At 31.1% G+C, this 20466-nt stretch overlaps 2 protein-coding genes across 2 annotated transcripts; both read right to left on the reverse strand.

Moving 5' to 3' along the window:
• Positions 1-324: 324 nt before the first annotated feature.
• LOC108330196 (protein SOB FIVE-LIKE 3) lies at positions 325-1108 on the reverse strand. Its single transcript, XM_017564700.2, has 2 exons — positions 968-1108; positions 325-777 (listed from the first exon to the last, which is right to left on the reverse strand). Exon 2 carries the CDS (start codon positions 774-776, stop codon positions 363-365), a length of 414 nt encoding a protein of 137 aa, XP_017420189.1. The 5' UTR covers position 777; positions 968-1108; the 3' UTR covers positions 325-362.
• Positions 1109-18835: 17727 nt separating this feature from the next.
• Positions 18836-19796, reverse strand: LOC108318771 (cucumber peeling cupredoxin). The gene is made up of 2 exons (XM_017556385.2): positions 19513-19796; positions 18836-19412 (listed from the first exon to the last, which is right to left on the reverse strand). Exons 1-2 carry the CDS (start codon positions 19697-19699, stop codon positions 19012-19014), a joined length of 588 nt encoding a protein of 195 aa, XP_017411874.1. The 5' UTR covers positions 19700-19796; the 3' UTR covers positions 18836-19011.
• Positions 19797-20466: the final 670 nt, after the last annotated feature.

A 20466-nucleotide genomic window follows, 5' to 3' on the forward strand; every position in this document is an offset into this window, starting at 1 on the left:
AAGGCTAAAAATAAACATTGCAATTATTGTATAGTAATTTAACTCACTGTTGGAACTCCTCGTGACCTAGTTTTCCATCTTTTTCTCATACACAAACCAGTGTGGTAAACATGAAAAACAAATGGTAGAAATTAAGCAGATTTGCAAAGTGCTCACTCACACATGCATGCTGCAGAAACTAAACGTGGCCAATGTTTTCTTGATTCAAATCTTAAAACATGATAAAAATCTAGTAACGAAACATAGTAATTTGTCAGAAAAAAAGGAAAAACTGAAACCTATGAAAATAACCTAAACCTTCAAATAAATCTATTATTCCTCACATTAAGTATACTGTTCATCTTAACTTTTTGCTACCATTCCTAAACTGCAGGAGCCTTACCTTTACTACTGATCAAAACCATCTTTTTATGATTCTTTTCAGCCCTTTTTTCAACTACTTGATGATTTCCCTTTGCTTTGTGATCTGAGGAATACTTGTTCTTCCCTTCCTCCTTCTGCTGAAACTGTGTGATGCCATCACAGCCACCTCCCAATGGATTACTCACTCCATATTGACTCGGACCAGAAGAAGCATCAGAAGCCATAGAATCATCACTTTCAACATCTGCATCAGCTTCTGCTTCTTCATAGTCATAATCCAAGCTAAAACCTTTATCCTCATTATCATCACAATGTGCATCCTCATCTCTCGGAGACCCAATATACATGGTCCATCCAGATTCATTGCTGTGACATTCCTCTTCACCTCCCATCCTCAAATGGGGTGGCTCCATCCTTACAAACCCCAGAAGAAAAGAAGAAGGAAAGGGTAGGTTTTTCAGTTAGTTTCAGCAGGATAAACAAACCAAAGCATAGAAACTACGGAAAAATTGAAGAAAGCTTAGTATATAACACTCACACACCCATACACATATACATATATATAGGATAATATAGTCTTGAATAGAAGTGATGGAGTTTTTACCAGACACCTGAAAACTCTTATCCCACCATGTTTCTGACCACAGATCAGTTTTCCCTAAAGACAGAAAAGATAGAGAGACAGATTGCAGCCCCAAAAGCCAATAGAAAATATGATCATATTAATGGCATGGAAGAGCCTCAACTCAACACCACAACACCTGGAAAATCTCTGCATAACTCATTAATTGTTATCTGACTTACCTTGCAGCAGAAAAGAGAGAGAAAGAGAGCTAGAAGCTGTCAATGAAAGTGAAACAAAAAGCATAAATATACATAGCACAGTTCCTTGAATTTGAAAGGACAAGGGTTGTTGTTCACTTTGGTCATTGGTGTTTCATAAGAGGAGATGCTATCATCATCATTATTTCTCTGCATCGGTCATTAAATAAGAAGACAGCTTTAAATGCAGAGGTGCAGATTGCTACAGGCTGCAAAACCGGAGAGAATATATATATAAGATCCATTGTTTAAATAGGACGCAAGAGCACCTCTGCATTACCTCATTTAGCTTTTAACTCCTTCAAAATTTTTTGTCGCTTCATGTGAAACAAACAGGCCCTTTCTTCCTTCTTCACTTCTGAAAAACTGCTAATTTAAACTTCAGTTTTTTTAAGATTTTTACACTAAGTTTTCACTGTCAAAGCAAGGGAAAAAATTCTTACTGTAAGATTTCAACCAGTCTTCTCTCCTTCTTTCTGATATGCTTTACCTACCTACATAGCCTTTCTAGTTTGCTAGCTTTTTGACTATAGATACATATACAAGCAGAAAATGATAATTTCTCCACGGTTTTGATGCAGCAGGTTTATCAGTCACTAGAAATATAGATATGTTATTCATCATTTTACATCTATTTTATTTTTTTTTTTGATTATATCATATATTTATAAATTTATATTATTTTATCATAAGCATTATAATTTTTTTTTAATTATCTTGATCATTTGAACTCTTAAATTAGTATTTTGAGTTTTACAAATCAGAATATCAGTAGTGTATGACCAGTGGGGATTTCATGGTTGAACAAAGTAAATAATATCATCAAAGAGTACATCATTCCATTACAATTTGAATCAACTATAGTATATCTTGAAGTTGTACTATATGATATCGTTGTTGCATGACAATGATTATGTGCTAGAGGGTTTCCTCATTCTTCTGGAAAAGATTTTCATGCGTCTTTTGAAGCATTGAAAAATGATGAATTCATCTCAAGATTATGTCAAAACATGTCAAAATACAAGGGATAATTGAATTATGCTTAAAAACTATTTGATTTTTTTTTTACAATGTACCATATGAGGATACACAGTCAAACTGTAGTTAGGAAATAATGTTTCTTGTATCACTTATGTTGTGTTTGGTAATGTCCTTTTATTTCTGTGTTGTTGGATTGATTCTAGTTAGTTTTCTCTTGGTGTGATCCAATAGTAGGACATGCAACATTCCTACTTTTTAAATAACTAGATTTATTGCTTTAAAAATAAGATTTAGAAAATCTTGTATTTTTACTAATTTTTCGTATTTTATCTAGATTATTTTGAACATTTACAAAAATAATAAATCAAGTAATTTTAAGAAATATTATAACTAAGTAAAATGAAAAAAAAACTAATAAAATAGATATATATATATATAAATATATCAATAAAAAAATATTAAGTAAAGATATATACTATTTAAAATATTATTAAATATGTGTGTGTGAATTAAAAAATAAATTGAAGAATGTTCTAAAGATACAAGAAGATAAGAAAATAAGAAAAAAAGAAAAGAAAAGAAGATAAGCTAAAAAGATAAGCATTATCTCTCCATTAATGGAAGTAATAATGACTTGGTCATCCATGTGGCTTATAAATATATGGATGAAAGGGATGATGAAGGAGAGTTATTGGAGAAAGAGAAGAAAAAAAGAGAGAGAAAAGAGAGAGAGAGAGAGTTTGAAGCAAAAGATTGGAAAAGATGTTAGTATTACTAGTGGGTTCTTTCAATCAATAAGACAATGATGAATAACGTTAAACCCTTTCCATGCAAATCTTAATAAACTCATGTGTGTTTTATTAAAATTTTATTTATTTTGAATTATATATTGTTTTATTTCTTTTAAATTAATTCTAAATATTATACTCTTTATTTTTATTTATTCATTTCCTGTTTATTCTTTTTAAATTTTATTTTTAGTTACCCACAAGTCTTTGCTTAATTATTATTTTTTTAATTTAACTGTAGTTACGCACTTATTTTATTTATTTATTTCATTTAATTTATCTTATGCATTAGTCCTACATATTTTTTTTATTTTTTATTTATTTTTAGTTATGTATTGATCTTTTATATTAATTTATATATATTTTTGTTATGTTTGTTTATAAACATTCCAATTAATATATAATTACTTATTTAATTAAAATTCTATTTTGATTCTTATTTTATAATATTTTATAATTTAATATATATATATATATATATACATATATATATATATAGTAAATATTACTTATTGAGTGAATTTGGATAAAAAAAATACGTTTCATTGTTATTGTATATCTTTGTGTATTTTAGATGGTATATTATTGTAATCCTTATCATATTTTGTGAAGATTTTCAAGGATATGTTTGTTCGGAAAGAATCCTAGGTTTACCTATAGAAGCGTTTGTATTTGGAAAGTTATAGTTTGGTGCATTACGAGATAGAAGACAAGGATAATGGTAGAATTTAAGAAAGTTTGATCAAGTAGGTGAATATTTGAATACTCAAAAATAATGACCTAGATTAGGATATTTATAAACCAAACTTAAGATTGTTATTTAATTACATTTAAAAATAACTTTTTATGTTCATAGTAGATCATCAAAAGTAAAATATAGATCCTTATATCTGTTAAAATGATAATAAGACTTATGGTTGTAGGTCCAATTCTAACCCTATAATGTTTGTATTATTTGTTGAGTTTATTAAGATTGATATTTAAGGTTCACTCATTTCATATTTTTCTTTCATATGCATTTATTGTATGGTAGAAAAAGAACCTCCTCAATAAGAGTTGTTTGAAAAATTGTTGGGAGAGCTTCTAAAGATTAACTCGTAAATAATTTATATTAATAACCTTAGGAGATATTAAATATATAAATAATCTTCTATTCTTGTGTAAAACTCTCAATATTGTACAAAACATATATTTTTATAATATTTTAGGAACAATTACATATATGTAAAATTTTGATAGATATATGTATATGAAGTTAAGGTATTACTAATGTTACTCCAAAATATAACCTTATTGTACAAAAGAAATTATCTTATTTTTTTATAAAATAATAATTATTTATAAAATAGTTGGGGGTGTTAGAGGACATATTCTCAGGACACATTGTATCTCTTTTATATTGTTAACTGTTGTATTAGTTTTTTTGTGTAATTTTTTTTTATGAATCTTGATTCCATAATGAATTGTATTTGATTTTGTAAGAAGAATAGTTTTTCTTAAAACTTTAACAAAAGATTCATCTTTTTAGATAATTTTCGAAACCAATTACCTTCTTTGCTGGTTTAGCTTAGCTTCACATTCTTTTCCAACATTTGGCTTCAAAAGATGGTTTTTGAAAGTTAAAAAAAAACAAAGATCTTGAAAAATTCTATCTAAATGTCTATGCTAAATATGTTTTCTAAGGAGATTGAAATCATACCCCCTTATTCTACGAAGAAAGATTTTGTATTTGAAAAGACAATGAGATTATTTGTAAAATTTGTAGATTGCAAAGTTTAAAATATTATCATGACTAACAATATGAAGGAAATAACAAAGCTTGACGGAAGGCAAAACATATCATTATTACAAAAGTGCTCAAGATAAAATTGAAAGAAATGTATAGAAATAAAGAAAGTCTTGTTCACCCATTCTCTTAGTTTAGCTTAGCCTTACCTTCTTCAATAGATGGGAGCATGTCTCATACTCATTGCATAAGAGTCTTATTATAAGAAAAATGTGATAAGAAGTACTACAAGAAAAATGTCATTTATATATGGATTATTATATACAGATTCTGATCTGTAGATAAATATCTCATTATATACGGACAGATGAGTTAGATACGGATTTTTCCGTATATAATAGGAAAAAGTATATATACAAATCTTCTGTATGTAAAATCGGTATATAATGGTAGCGCCTTTTGGCGGGAGCTTTGCCAAAGATAAATCTGCATATAAAATTCGTATGTAAATGGATTCTTTATGCACATGTGATATACGGATTTTACAATAAATAAAAAATAAATTAAAAAGTTAAACCTAATAGAAAACCTAAGAGACAGAATCAGTACTCCAAATTTCTTCTCGACTCCTTCCCTCTCATCGAGCCATCGAGTCCCTCTTCTTCCCTCACGAGCTCTTGTTCTTCCCTCTCGAGCTCTTGTTCTTCGCTCTCATCAAGCCATTTTTATCCAACCCTTCTTCTCTAGCCACCATTGAAACCCTAGCCTCTGCTGCAAACGCCTCTTTCATGTTACCCTCTCCTCGAACCCTAGCATCCACCCTATGCTCCATTACAATCTCGTGCTCACTGACTAAAGCTTTCTCACTCACACTCGCTCCCGGTCACTGGTAGAGAAGAATAATGTCTCACACTAACCGTTCTTCTCGCTCACGCTCACTCAAAGAGAAGAAGTTTGTTCATTCTTCTCGCGTTCACTCGCCTTGTTGGACATCAGGCTCACTTGGGAGTGTTATTCGTTCAATCGGTAAGTTTCTTCGTTGAAACCTTCTTCTTTGCTCGTCCCTTAAATCCCTAAATCTTTGCGCTAATTCACTACAAATTTTCGTGCTCCTTTGTACCCTTGAACCATAAGAGTTGTATACTCACTCACATTGGAAAATCTATCTGGAACTAAAAAATGAGTCGCACCTGCTTCTTCCTTCTTCCTTCTTCCTTCTCCATGACAAAGAAAGATTGTTGATTCATTTGCTCGAGCTCCATACGAGGCGAAAACCCTAGCGGAGGTCCACCACTCGTGCTTCAACCGCTCGCGGCTCGATAGCTCATGCCTCCAGACGAGGTGAAAACCCTAGCCAAAGTTATTGAGGGTTAGAACAACTCTTACTCTATCGTCCAATGCAGGCAATGTCGAGTGTTGGAAGGATAAAGAGGATTGGAGAGACACAACGATTTTGTGCCTCTTCGTGGCATAAATGGAAAAGTTCACCAAAACTAGGTATACATAACTTCACTTTCTATTTCCCCTTTCAAAAAAGTTTCCAAATTTTCGATAGTGAAGCCTGAAGGGTTTATTTCTTGGTCCTTATTCTTTTCATGGTATTCTCAGAACGAGTTTTCATCTAAGAAATTTTTGGGTTCCTTGCTCGGTTCCAAGTGCGACTACTTCAAGGGTGTTATTGACCCTTCTTATCAAATGATAGTATTCGGATATATCTTAAGATTGTTTGACAAATTTGGTTTGAATTAAAAAGTCTAAGTGAAGCAAACTTTTACTATTGAATTACCCATGGACAGTTATCACATCACAGGAAGATATCAATTGTTTCATTTGCATCGTAAATATGTAAAAGGTTGCTTAATTATTTGATCATACGAAATCATGCAGAAAGAACCGTAGGGATGCTATTTTGATCTATCTGTGCTACTCTATTCCGAGAGTTAATGGTGATTACTAGTTAATACCCTCATTAACTACCATGGTCTAACCTTTTTGTTCAAATCTTCATACTCGATTGAACTTCATTAAACTTTTCTTTATCATTGCAGGTTGGAAAAGCTTTAACAAAAGATGATAAAGCTCAAACATAATTGTTCTGGTTGTGATTACAAGTTGCTAAATTAGTATTGAACTTTTGATTTTTTTGGTTGTGATATGGTTACCATGTGTTTCTTTAAAGGGATTATGTGCGGTTTGTTGTTTTGTTGCAAGGGAAGAAAAAGGAAGGAAATGTTGCGGTTTGTTGTTTTGTTTTGTTGTTTTGATGATGAGGAAGGAATTGATTGGTTAGATGATGTGGAAGAAAGTGATTGGGAAGATGATGAAGACCTGAGTTTCAAATTCATAAGAGATGAGTATTCTTGAAGACCGGTTGACATATTTGTATTGAAGTTTCTTGGACAACATCTTTCGTTACATGTGGCTTAAATGTATTAGCTTTGATACTGATCATGTTCATAAGTATGCATTTGTAACATCCTTCATTTTAGGAAAGCATAATAATCCTAAGTTATGCAATTGGGATGCTATGCCTTAGCTATGTGATTCTTTCATCGTCAATATTAAAAGTAGTTGACCAAATACACTGGCACTATGCCAAAAAAAGCTTTTTATACCTGCTAAAAATGACTTTTTATACCTATTTTTGAGCGGATATAGAAGTGGGGGGTATAGAAGTATTTGTGTTTTCTATACCAGTCTAAGAGTAGGTATAAAAGAATGTTTTTACACCTAACGTTCGTATAACAGGTATGAAAAATCTCACACTAAAACACTTACTATTATACCTGTCAAAATTAAAATAGGTATAAAAGATGAAATTTTTTTAATACCTGTTAAAGTCATAACCAGTGTAAAAAGTGAGTTTTTTAAAATGTAGATTTGCATGTGCTATTATCCATATCAATTCCAAAATATAGTCTAAATAATCTATAACGAGCAAAATAATCAATATATTTTCTATTATTAACACATCAAAATTGTTTCTAAACTCAATGTTATATTTACCTAACAAAGTTCCTAAATAATTTTACCTAATATAGTTGTACAAAAAATAGTTCCTAAACTTAAAATGTAATATTGAATACTTCCTAAACTCAAAATATAATCAATATATTTTCTATTATTAACACATAAAAATAGTTCCTAAACTCAATGTTATATTTACCTAACAAAGTTCCTAAATATTTTTACCTAACATAGTTACACAAAAAAATAGTTCTTAAACTCAAAATGTAATATTAAATACATCTAACCATCTACAAAATGTTAAAAGAAATATCGCATACTCCTCGTGAACATCCTATAAAGTTACATGTACATTGAAACTTGTAAAGAACCATTAAATAAGATTGATACTATGTACTTCCAAGACAAATAATATACGTTTTCTACAAATATTATCAAAATAATATAAAATTATAAAGTAACAATGACCACAATCAATTAAATAACTAAGAAAACATATCATAAACTACTACATAATAAAATAACACACGTCCAATACTAGAGAACTAAAAAACTACACAGGAATTTCCTCCTGTTATGTGAAAAATGCTACAACATAGAACCTATATACAAAAATCAATTTTCTTAAACACCATAGGACCGTAAGAGCTTGCAATAAAGAATAACATACACAATAAGCTTCCCAAGACTTGACAAAAAATTCTTTCTTTTGTGTCTTGTACTTGTACTGTTAGTATGAACAGACTATTTTCCAAGATAGTTTGTCTGTCCAGAATCTACGATTGTCTTCAAGCAAGCGACATCTTCGTTTTTCATTATTTGTGTACCTTTGTCCAAACATTACATTGCAACATACCTCCAAGATCATCCATATGTGAAAAATTATGGCAAAATTTCCAAGATTTGGACAACATTATTGAAGACTGGCAGGCATATACATTACTTCAACAACCAATTATATTACTCTGTTGAAAGAAACGATGGATGTCAGATCAATACCATACTAAACTTTTTTGGATAATAATGTTCGAATTATATTTAACTAATAATTAGCACAAAATATAGCAAAAATGAAAAGTTGAAAGGTCAGTTATGTATTCGTTTAAAGAATATTGGACTATACAATTTTTTGAGACCACAGGTTTGATAGTGGTTATATATACTTTTACCGAAGGTGTAACCAGTGTAGCAGACAACTCAACAAGTATGACGCAGATTCTTACATTTAACATAAATTAAAGAATAAAATTCATGGTTTTACTATTTTGAATTACAAGGGATATCAATTTTTTATTATATAAATTAGATTGATGGCATGTTTGGTGTTTGATAAAAAATATATAAATTTTGATTGGCTTGCAAAAGCTTAATGCAGTAATTAATTTTCCTTTTTCAATATCCCTCTGGACCAAATAAAATTTCCTGTCAAAATTTCAAAACTTTTAACTAAATAATTAGGACAAACTTTTTACTTTGGAATCTTTAACTATGGTACTCGGAATCTATAACTAGCTATACCAAATATAACAAAATTGACGCGCTGAATACGTCCATCAAAAAGAAGAAATTACCTTATGAGGAAGTAAGTTGAATTCCAATCTTATTAATTAAAGTTTTTAGTAAATGTAATTAGCAGATAACTCAGTAACAATATTCTTACGGAAGGTGGTGTAGCCAGTGTGCTTCCATTAGCTTGTTCTCTCACTTTTAGTTCCTTCTCAACTTCTTTTCTCTTCATCTCACTTTGGCGTAAGAGACCAACAAGTTCTTTTATTCGATCTTTCATTTCCCTTATCTCCATGTCCTTCTCCCAGAGTTGGCACCTATTGTCAACACACAAATTCATAACAGTATACAATATCACAATTGTGCTTTGTTCAATTAGAAAATTGTTTAGTTATCTTATTTATAGAGAATTGAAGAAAAAAATATAATTAATTATAGAGAGAAAAGGTATAGGTCAAAGGACCTAGCATGTTCTCAAGTGAAGCTATTCTGGTCATTCTTGCATTTGGTGACATGGAGGATGCCCTGGGAAATACAATTTTAAAAGCAGCCAGGAAAACATATGTTATCCATCATATCTTCTATGCATCAGTACCTCAAAGATCAAATATTTTTGAGAACTTAAGAGGAAGACTTGACAAATTAAATTAACTTGTTTTCAAAAGAAATAGTACCCGGCAAATCCATTCTTTCTTGGAGGACTGAGACCCTTTGCAGCAAACTCATTTACTTGCTTCAGCATGGCTAATTCATCTGCAAGGGCATCATGTCTGAAGATTGAGCCATAGTATTATAGACTATCCAATATAGATCAATCAGAAGCAAAAATAAGTACTGGACGTGTGTTACATACACTTAGCTCTGTTTCTCATACTCAAAAAGTTACCCTAGATTCAAATATCATTATTTACAAGAGATATTCATAATTCTTACCATATCAGCTAATTCTCTGATAGATGAGATCTCCATAAGAAAGCCAATTCTGCAATCAAAAGAGCTAGAAGTAATATCCTAGAAGAAAAGTCAATAGTTAGCTTAAAATTGATAAGCTTTGGTACTTTAAAATTGATGCAGATTTGTGTTATAAGTGATCCCTAACCCAATACATGTAAGCAAAAAGAATCCCCATATCATCAGACCACAAACACTCCATGATTCTTTGGTACATGTATATGTACATTGTCGGCTATAATTCTAACAAGCAGTGTGAATTTCATGATTGGAAAGAAAACATTTACCATATTGGAAATATTGATGTAAAATACATGCTTTCTTTCTCAACAAAAAAACTTTTAGTGGCTTAAAATCAACCTCAAAGACTGGAGTCAACAAAATCATTAAAAATAATATAGCACATGAAAAGTTAAACACCTGTAATAGACTCAAAATCCAACATATAAAACCCTAAAATAATCCTCTGTCATCTCAAACACCTGTAATAGACTCAAAATTTTCATTTCTATGTTCAGCTTCTTGGTTTAGCACACAAACAAAGACAACTTACCCATATAACTAACACAATTGCAGTCCAAATTAGAGTCTAAGAGCAAAATAGGAACATTTTTTGTACCTCAAGAGAGAACATCTGCTGCCGTGGTTGTTAGTTGTTCGTCTTTGTTCCACTGGTCTTTGTACCTTAACCACGGAAATCGTTATGCCCCACGGCCTACCGTCTTCCACTTTCATTCCCTCCTTCCTCTTCTTATTCTTGTTTGACCGCGAAATCTTAGCGAGGTTGTGGAACTTCACAAATCCGTGCAAGGTTGCGGTACAGAACGAGACTCAGAACGTCGCCATCTCCGTCAGCCTTGCCATGGATTCGGCGCTGCACACCGAGACAAGAGTTCTTTCTTCTTCGTTTTCGAATTCGCCGCCACTGTTAGTTGGCTGAGGTAAGAGAGGAGCGAGGCTAGGGTTGAGGTCACCGTCGTGGACGCGAGAGATGTTGCGGATCGAGGCGAGGTGGCTACAATGGATATTGAAAAAAGAGAGGAGAACGAAGAACTAAGAATGAGAAGGAGAAAGAAATTGCATAATACAAAAGAGAAAATATTGATAAAAAAAAATTCATACCAGTTATAATATTAACCGGTGTAAAACAATAATCTACACCGGCTATTAGGTTAACAGGGATAAAAAAAAAGAAAAATTATACCTATTTGAATCATAATCGGTATAAAATATTTGTATTTTTTTACTATAATGCCACCGTACTACTTTTTATACCTATTTTTATTATAATCGGTGTAAAAAAGTTTCTTATATTTACAAAACTGCCACCACACCACTTTTTATAGCTGATAAATTTTAACAGGTATAAAAAATAGCTATAAAAAGTATATTTTCCACTAGTGTGGTTGTAATTCTCAAGTTTTCTTTACGGTTGAGGCATTTTTTATCCATTTATATAATTGACAATTATATTCATGTAAATAATATTTATATATTAATGTAAAATGTTTGTTTGTGGTTTAATTCATTTTGTCCAAATTTATCACTGGTATAAGCAATTAATGATTGATATAAGCAATTAATGATTGATATACTGTTAGGTTGATTACATATGGATTTTTCTGTATGTAACTTATATACGGATTTTTCCGTATGTAACTTACATACAGATTTTTACATACGAATTTTTCTGTATGTAATTTATATACGGATTTTTTCGTATGTAACTTATATACGGATATATCCGTATATAATCTATCTACGCCTCTTTTATATACGGATTTTTATCCGTATGTAATTCGTATATAACACTAATTTATATACGGATTTTAGAGGTTATATACAGATTTTGACCGTATGTAATTGCGGTTTTTCTTGTAGTGAGTTCAAACACAATTCACCCATTGTGTTAAGAAGTTCATTACTTTCATTTTTCATTTTTTTTTTTCAGTTTTGCATGTGTTATTACTTCCACTACACATATCCCCTCCAAATCTAAGGTGTACCTCAAAGGTCAAAATGTGGTAGAAGTGTTATCCACACTTCCAAGTTACAAACTAAAACTAAGGAATGTAAGTCAAGTATAGGTTGATATAAACATTCAGACAAAATTGAAGCACACATGAAGATCTTGTCATCTTAATGTACCCTATATTCCTATTCATCAGTTATAGGTCTCAAAGACTTTACTTGGAAAATACTTACGACAACATTCTTATGAATGAATCCATTTCATATATGTACTTTAATTCTATCAATATTTCAAGGAAAGTAGCTTTATATTGAGTTTCTTTTGATAATGCATGGCATCAAATAAAGAAAGTTGAGGGGATAAAGTTATGTTCTGATCATTCAAGTTTTCTTCAAATCAGAAGAAAGCAAAGTTTGAGATTTTTTGATTTGATCTTGTGAGTTTTCTTTAAATTAAAGTTTTAATTCTTGAATTACAAAACCAAGAAGCAAGAAACTACTACAATGATAAGATGCTAAAGGAAAGCAATGTTTCTTTTTAACACAGGTCAAAACTCTCCACATGATTTCTCGATCAATTTTAAGACTCTATTAGCGAAGTTGGGAACTCTTCAACCCCATAGTGTGCAGACCCTCACTTTAGCATGAAAATTGAAAACACCATTCACTTTAATCCTCACTTTACAAAACCCATTTCAATGTCTAATTTCGTGGATGTTGTAGCTTGCAAGTGTTTTTCCTGTTGCTACTCCTTTTTCTCTAACACTTTCATTGGCACAAGGACTAAAGTGAATAACAGTTTCCAACATTTTACAAATTTCAAGACTTAGTTTCATAAAGTTAGGAACTATACTCGATAACACTTGAGTTTGTGTCCTTTTCAACTAAATTTCATCCAAGTGAGATATAAGCTATTAAGTTTTTCATTACTAATAATCATTGAAAAGAGAAAAAGTGATGCTTGATCAATATCTCAAACAAATAGAAATCTTATAGAAGTTTTTTTAATCTACTTCAAAATGCTCATATTTCATGTTTCTCATAAGGTGCCTCACTTGAAATATTTGTAACATTTGATATTTTCTGTATTATATGGAATATATTATCAGAACGGTGCAGTGTAATGATTAGTGTGAACAAATAAACTGAGAGGGGGTGAATTGATTTTCTTTCACAGATGTATATGTGTGTATGCCTTTATCATTAAATGTTAGTTTTCTTGTTGCCGATCTTATTAGTACGCTTGCCAATGAGTTAACACTTATTGGTAAGCTGCGTGTGAGAGTTACAAAGTCGATTCCTAATGTTGATATCCTTAGTGGTTGTACAATTGGTATGATAATATGTTTTCTTTTTACAGTTGTGTGTAAGACAACATGTTCACTACTACAAAAAAGTGCATAGATAACGTTTTTTTATCATAGATAGTGTTTAAAAAGTGCTATTTATTCATGCACTATCTATTAATAGATAACACTTCTCTATTGTGGTTGACAATAGATAGGACTTCTTTAAAAAAGCACTATCTATTGTCAACCACCAATAGATAACACTTTTTTAAAGAAGCGTTATCTATTGGTTCAAATTTTTTAAAAAAATAATTAATTTTAAAATAAAATAGAAATTATTGGTTCTATTATGTACAAACCCACACTATATATTTGTTCTATTATATACAAAAAAAATATGAAATATTGAGAAAAATATGATAAATGTCTCAAAAAGAATGTTCATTAATATATATATAAATTATTGGTACAATAATATTTCAAAATTTAATCATTAAGTCGTCTAGTATGTATCATGACATGACATTACTTTATAAGATAATCTATACAACCATAACATATATATCCTATCAGTACTTATAAACATGCACATCACCATAACATAACCTATATGCATGTACTAATTACATGTAAACACCAATTTTCTCTAACTTCAATGATTTGACTTTCATGATATTGCTGACATCTGCAACTAGAAAAATACTGCAAGAAAGAAAAATAATGTAGAATTAGTTAATTAAATTTTACTACAAATTAATTATAACAATAAAAAGATAACTTACATCAATTGAAATTGTTCCTCCTTCACAGTATGTAATAATTTCCTTCATATATTGACACACATAATACCCACAATCATTGTCGTTGGGTTGTCTTGGACACTAGAATTCCAAAATTAAAAAACATTTTTATAATATGAACATAATAAAGAACCAAAACTCTAGTATACTCCAAATAGATTCAGTGCATGATAACAAATAACTATATACCATATACAAGTTTAAACTCTTAATAATAAGTCATGCTTTCATAACAATCATATACTCCTCCAACCAGTTTCACAATAATGCAAGTTATTTAACTAACCAATACCATGTAACAAGGAAACAAGTCTTCAACCATTCAAGAATACAAGTTATTCACCTAACCAATACAATACAAGCAATCATAACGTGAACTAAAGGTCATATAAGGTCATTCAGCAATTTAATTATGACAATCAAGACTATACTATACAAAACATACTAGAGTAATGTACCTTGATGGTTGTCCACTTAATATTATTTGACTTAGACTTTGAAACCATGTTTCTTGTTTGAGCTCGATAGGTTTGTATAACCCTAGTAAATAAATAAAATTAAAGCATGTATAAGTAAAAATAATACAACTAAAAGTATACATATATGTCAACTAAAAGTATACAACACATATATTTTTACATGTCAAACATTTTCTTCAAATTTTGTCTCATATTAATGTCTACCGCCACTGGATCAAGATAATGAATTATCTCCAGTTTAAGATCGATTCCCAACAAGACCCAATGTTGACTACAATTTGAAATGAATCAACAAAATTATAATCTGTACATCTAACTTTGAAAATAATACATTGTTGATAAAGTTGTAAAGTAAGGTATTACCCGGTATTAATAGGTGCAAGAACAAGCTTATCAATCACCCCATTATCAAGAAAAAGAGTAATTATTTTTTTGCATTTTGTCTTTCATTGGTAGCTCATGTGTTGTGATTTGGGGTGATAAAAAAAAGAATGCATTATCATTTGGCTTAACAAAATTTTGATATAGGTACCTTATAAAAGAAAAATATAAGAATGTATTAGCAATATCATAAGGTGTCAATCTAATAATGAAGTTAATGATAAAAAGTACTATACGTTGTACCTGATATATATAGAAATTGTAGTTGCACCTAGCCATGCATAGTTAGTAATTTCTTCAATAATTTCTGCATTAACAATTTCTTTATGATTATCTATTCCAAATATGTTTTTGTGCATTTCTATTGGATGAAGTAACTCTGATGGTTTTAGTTTCATGTATGAAGAGAGACAATTGCACCATTCAGAAAGATTGAGATGAAATAATTTACGAGGAGTATGTTGAATGACCATTTTCCCTTGACATTTCTTTTTAGGTGCGACACATTCATTTGTATTATTCATATTTTTCTTTTAAGATTGAGTAGAATCCTAAAACATCATCAATTAAGCAAGTTAAGTAATATATAAAATATATTCATAAATATGAATTGTATAAACATACCTCATCACCAATCTGTATGAAATTCATTGGCCATGCCACAAATGTACCTATTGTTTGTCCTATTGTCATCATGTCATCATCAACAATTGGTATAGGCAAGGATACATTTGGCTCCAAAGCAATATCTATACTAACTTTGACATGTCCCTTAGGTAGAGGTCTACCATGTAGTGTATCACTTTTAAAATTATGCAATTTTCCATGGGCAACCAAGCAAAGTGATGGTGATAATGAAAACAATTTACAACTTGAGACCCCCTACATTATAAAACATAACTATAAGACAATCTCCAATGTGACTAAATATGAAGACCTATGAAAGTTTAAAGTAAGCAAATTAAAGTAATAATGAAAGTAATGTAGATAAGTTAGTTACCTCGAAAAAACTATTTGATGACAATGTGCGACTCCCTTGGCCACTATTAATATTAGCTTCTTCAGTAATATTTGGTGTGTCAATTTTTCGAAGCGAAATCATCTCATTTTCTATTCGTGACATTCTTTCCGACATGTCTTTCACTTGAGTAGTTAATTTATCATGCTCATGGTGGGTATGACGCTTTTTGGACAGAAAATAATCTCTATGACCGACTCAAAATCCCATTCCCCTAACACGACCTAGATACTCTCGGAGACATAAAGCTTGACTCAGAATGTCGGAGTGATCATTACTCATCTCCACTGACACTCGAAAACCACTTCTAAAACCTCAAAAGTGTTCGTCTCACAATATTTGTCGTTCCCCCGTTCTCTCACTCGCATTATACCCTAAAACGTCGAGGGAAGAAGAGAAAACAATGAATGCACCGCGAGCCCTCTACCCCCAACTCTACTCGATTTAAACAGAGACAAACACACAACAATCAACCACTAATCACAACCAGTCAAGTATAATACTCATAATCAACACACAAGAAATACTTGGCCACTGCGAGCGACTTGTTCCACCAACGCAACACCGCCTTGGTCCACCGTAGGTTTGGAACGAACGCGTCGTGAAACTTGAAGAAAATCTAAGGTGAAATTAGGGCGAAAATTGGAAGTCAAACTTGGGTGAAAATGGGAAGTGAATCGGGGAAGTGAAACTGGGCGAAAATCTCAAATTTAGGAGAAAGGAGAAATTTTGTTTCAGAGTGAAAAGAATCACCACGAAAACGCAAGAAGCTTTAGAAGGAAAACGCAACAGAAGTTGTCGAGGGAAAAAAGGACTCAGACTCAAATCTTTTTTTAAAATTTTTTTTAAACACCCAACAGAAGCTCCTTTTAAAAAACGCTAACTATTTTAATACAATAGATCGCGCTTTCTTAGAAAAGGACTATCTATTGCGCTTGAATAGATAACTAGATAACACATTTATTAGTCTATTTAAAATTATAAATTAAAAAATTAATATTAATTATTTATAGATAGCGCTTATTTAAAAAAGTGTTATTTATTTCTATGACAATAAAAAAGAAACGCTATATATTGTTCCACACGTTAATAAATAGCGTTTTTTTAAAAATGTTATCTATTTAGTGTTATCTATGACAAATTTTGTAGAAATGATAACACTTGAGTTTGTGTCCTTTTCAACTAGATTCCATCCAAGTGAGATTTAAGATATTTTCATTACTAATAATCATTTAGGAGAGAAAAGTGATGTTTGATCAATATCTTAAACAAATAGAAATCTTACAGGAGTTTTTTTAATCTACTTCAAAATGCTCATATCTCATGCTTCTCATATGGTGTCTCACTTGAAATATTTGTAACATTTGATATTTTTCGTATTATATGGAATATATTATTAGAATGGTGCAGTGTAATGATTAGCGTGAACAAATAAATTAAGAGGGGGTGAATTGATTTTCTTTCACAAATGTATATGTGTGTGTATGCCTTTATCATTAAATGTTAGTTTTCTTGTTGTCGATCTTATTGGTACACTTGCCAATGAGTTAACACTTATTGGTAAGCTACGTGTGAGAGTTACAAACCCGATTCTTAACGTTGATATCACTAGTGGTTGTACAATTGGTATGATAATATGTTTTCTTTTCACAGTTGTGTGTAAGACAACATGGTTTTCAATATATTTCCATGATGTTTTGCTTAATTATATGATTTTTACTGAAAAGTTATACATACATATGTATGTATGTATTAAAATGTCTTGGATTTTAAACAATGAATTAGTTTGTTTTCAAAAATGAGGTTTTTGTTTATTTTATATTAACTAACCTTTCATTTTAGTGATTGATGATTGTGATTTCTACTTGTGATTATCATATTTTTATATGAAAAAGAATGATAATAAAGTGCAAAGGAAAATACATAACAGAGAGTAGTCAATATCAAAAGATGTTTGGGATAATAGTTTTATGTTTTTTCTTTTCAATATTCTAAAAGAAAAGAGTTTTTAGAATAGTTAGAATACTTTTAGCTTCGAGGATGATCTATGGAATCCTTAGTTCCCATTTAGTTGCTTAGACATGATATTTAGTTTTAGATATTTATATTATTTGATTAATACAAACATCATGTGTTAACTATCTCGAGATTTTTTCGGTCTTTCTTAATAATACTTCTTGATCATTCTGAATATTTTTCAGTTAACTGATAACTAGCTATAGGATTCTAGATAGTCTTAATTTCAAAGTGTTCGATTAAACCTCTCTTTTTTTTATTGTATTATTGTATGAACACCAATACCCAAAAGTCGTGATTATTGTTTATTTTGTCCGTCTGGTACCTTATTGGTTGTGGTCTCAATCCTTACACTTAATAATTCATAGTCAAAAGATTGAAATTGCATTACTTAATTGTTGTACAATTGGCATAACATTTTCTTATGTCTTTTGAGAAGTGAGAGTATTTATATTTTATACGTTACACCAAACTTTGAGATTCCAAGATCGGTTTTAAAAAACTCATAAACGCGGAAAAGTAGGACTTTACATAAAAATTAATAAAATTAATAATAGATAGAGAAATCATAATTTCACACACACAAATATTTTACATCATTCAATATTTTTTCTTTTCATTTTTCTTAAAAAAAAAAGCTACAAATACTTATTCTTTTATAACTATTTTACTCTATAAGTCATCGTATTATAGCTGTATATTATATATAAATTAATCGAAATGATGTAGAAATAGTCACCGGTAGGGCAATTATTCTTCTATGCATAGTCAAACAAATTAACAACACCAATGGAACTAGATCAAATTTATTTCACCCTACAAAAATACAACGACGAATAATGAAATCAACCTATACGTATATCCGACACTGAAGTGTGTGAAATCAAACACGGAAATCGAAAGCAGCAGGCATAATGAAATGGACTATAACACAAACAATGCAGAAGAAAAGCTTAGAAGAACAATGAGTTGACTACAAGGGTTGTGAAAACAAGAGAGAAAGTTGCGACTAGGGAGGTGGCTGAGCCCGGTGATGGTGGTGGAGTTGAACCTGGCTCGGCGGGGGGTGATTGAGGTGTTGGTGCTGCTTCGCCGGAAGGAGGGGTTGGAGTGGTTCCAGAAGCGGGTGGTGATGACGGTGAAGATGACGAGGCTGTGACGTTGACGCTCAGCTTTTGGCCACTGCTGCAATGGCCTGTGATGGTGCATGCAAAATAGAACTCCCCAGTACGATTGAGGGTGATTTTAGCTGGTGAACTGGTCAACACTTCCTTATTTTGATCCACGCTGCAGCTATCAAAGCTTGCCTTGTCGTTAAGTTCTGCCACGGTGTGGCCTGAGCTGAATCTGAACTCTGCAATAACCAAACATCACAATCAAACAAAGATTATTGTAACCCAGAACCTTAAAAACAACGAGTAGGCAGTTCTTATTACGATGATGGTTTTTCTCACCTAGGATGTCGCCCTCTCTGAATGTGATAGTGGAAGCCCAGTCGGAGTAGAAAGAAGCGCCACCGGTGGGAGCACTTATCCAACCAGTGCTGTCACCTACTGTGTATTCTGCAGCTTCTGTGCCTGTTAGAATCGTTGCGGAAACTGCAATTGCTACAAGAATCACCATGTTAAGTAACTGAGCCATGGAGCTTTTGTGTTTATCAGATCGCCCCTGATTGATTGATTGATTGATGAATCTGTTGCTGTTTCTGAGAATTAAGAATGGGTTGAAAGTGGGTTCTATCTGCGTTTGAATATATAGAAGATAGAGAGGGTAGCCACGAATTATTAATGGAACAGTTTGCTGGGTTTTCATTTTTTTAATAATCTAACAACTTGTTGGGTAACATACCAGATCAAGTCAATGCAAAGACATGGTCCTGGGCTTCAAAAATATAGTATAAATTTGTCTCTATTGTTTTTTTACTCTCTCTCTCTCTCCACCCACGTCAACATAAACAATTCTCCCAATTTTATCAATTCTTACCGGCTTGTTTTTGAATTTTTCTGCCTAGAATTTCAGAAAAAAAAAATCAAGTTTAAAGTAAGGAAAATTTACAATGAATGTTAGTTTGAGTTCAAAATATTCACCTTTGAAAGAAGTTTATAAGATGAATATGTTTTCTTCTTATATCTCCATTGAAAACTTCTTCTAATACAATTTCAACAATTTAAATATATTTTTCTTGGTTGTGAGACTCTTTTTAGGTACAAAACCATATCCTAAACTCTAAAATAGACCCTATGTCAAATACGATCACTAGCCTATTGATAGTATCTCAAAATACTTAGTGAGAAGAATAATCCTTTTACAAAATAGTATATATAATAGAGTTGTTTGAATGGAGTTATCTTGACAAAAAAGATACATTTTACCTCAGGTATAAAATAGGAATATAATAACCTACCCCT

Source organism: Vigna angularis, chromosome 4 (assembly GCF_016808095.1).
Source record: "Vigna angularis cultivar LongXiaoDou No.4 chromosome 4, ASM1680809v1, whole genome shotgun sequence".
NCBI lineage: Eukaryota > Viridiplantae > Streptophyta > Magnoliopsida > Fabales > Fabaceae > Vigna > Vigna angularis.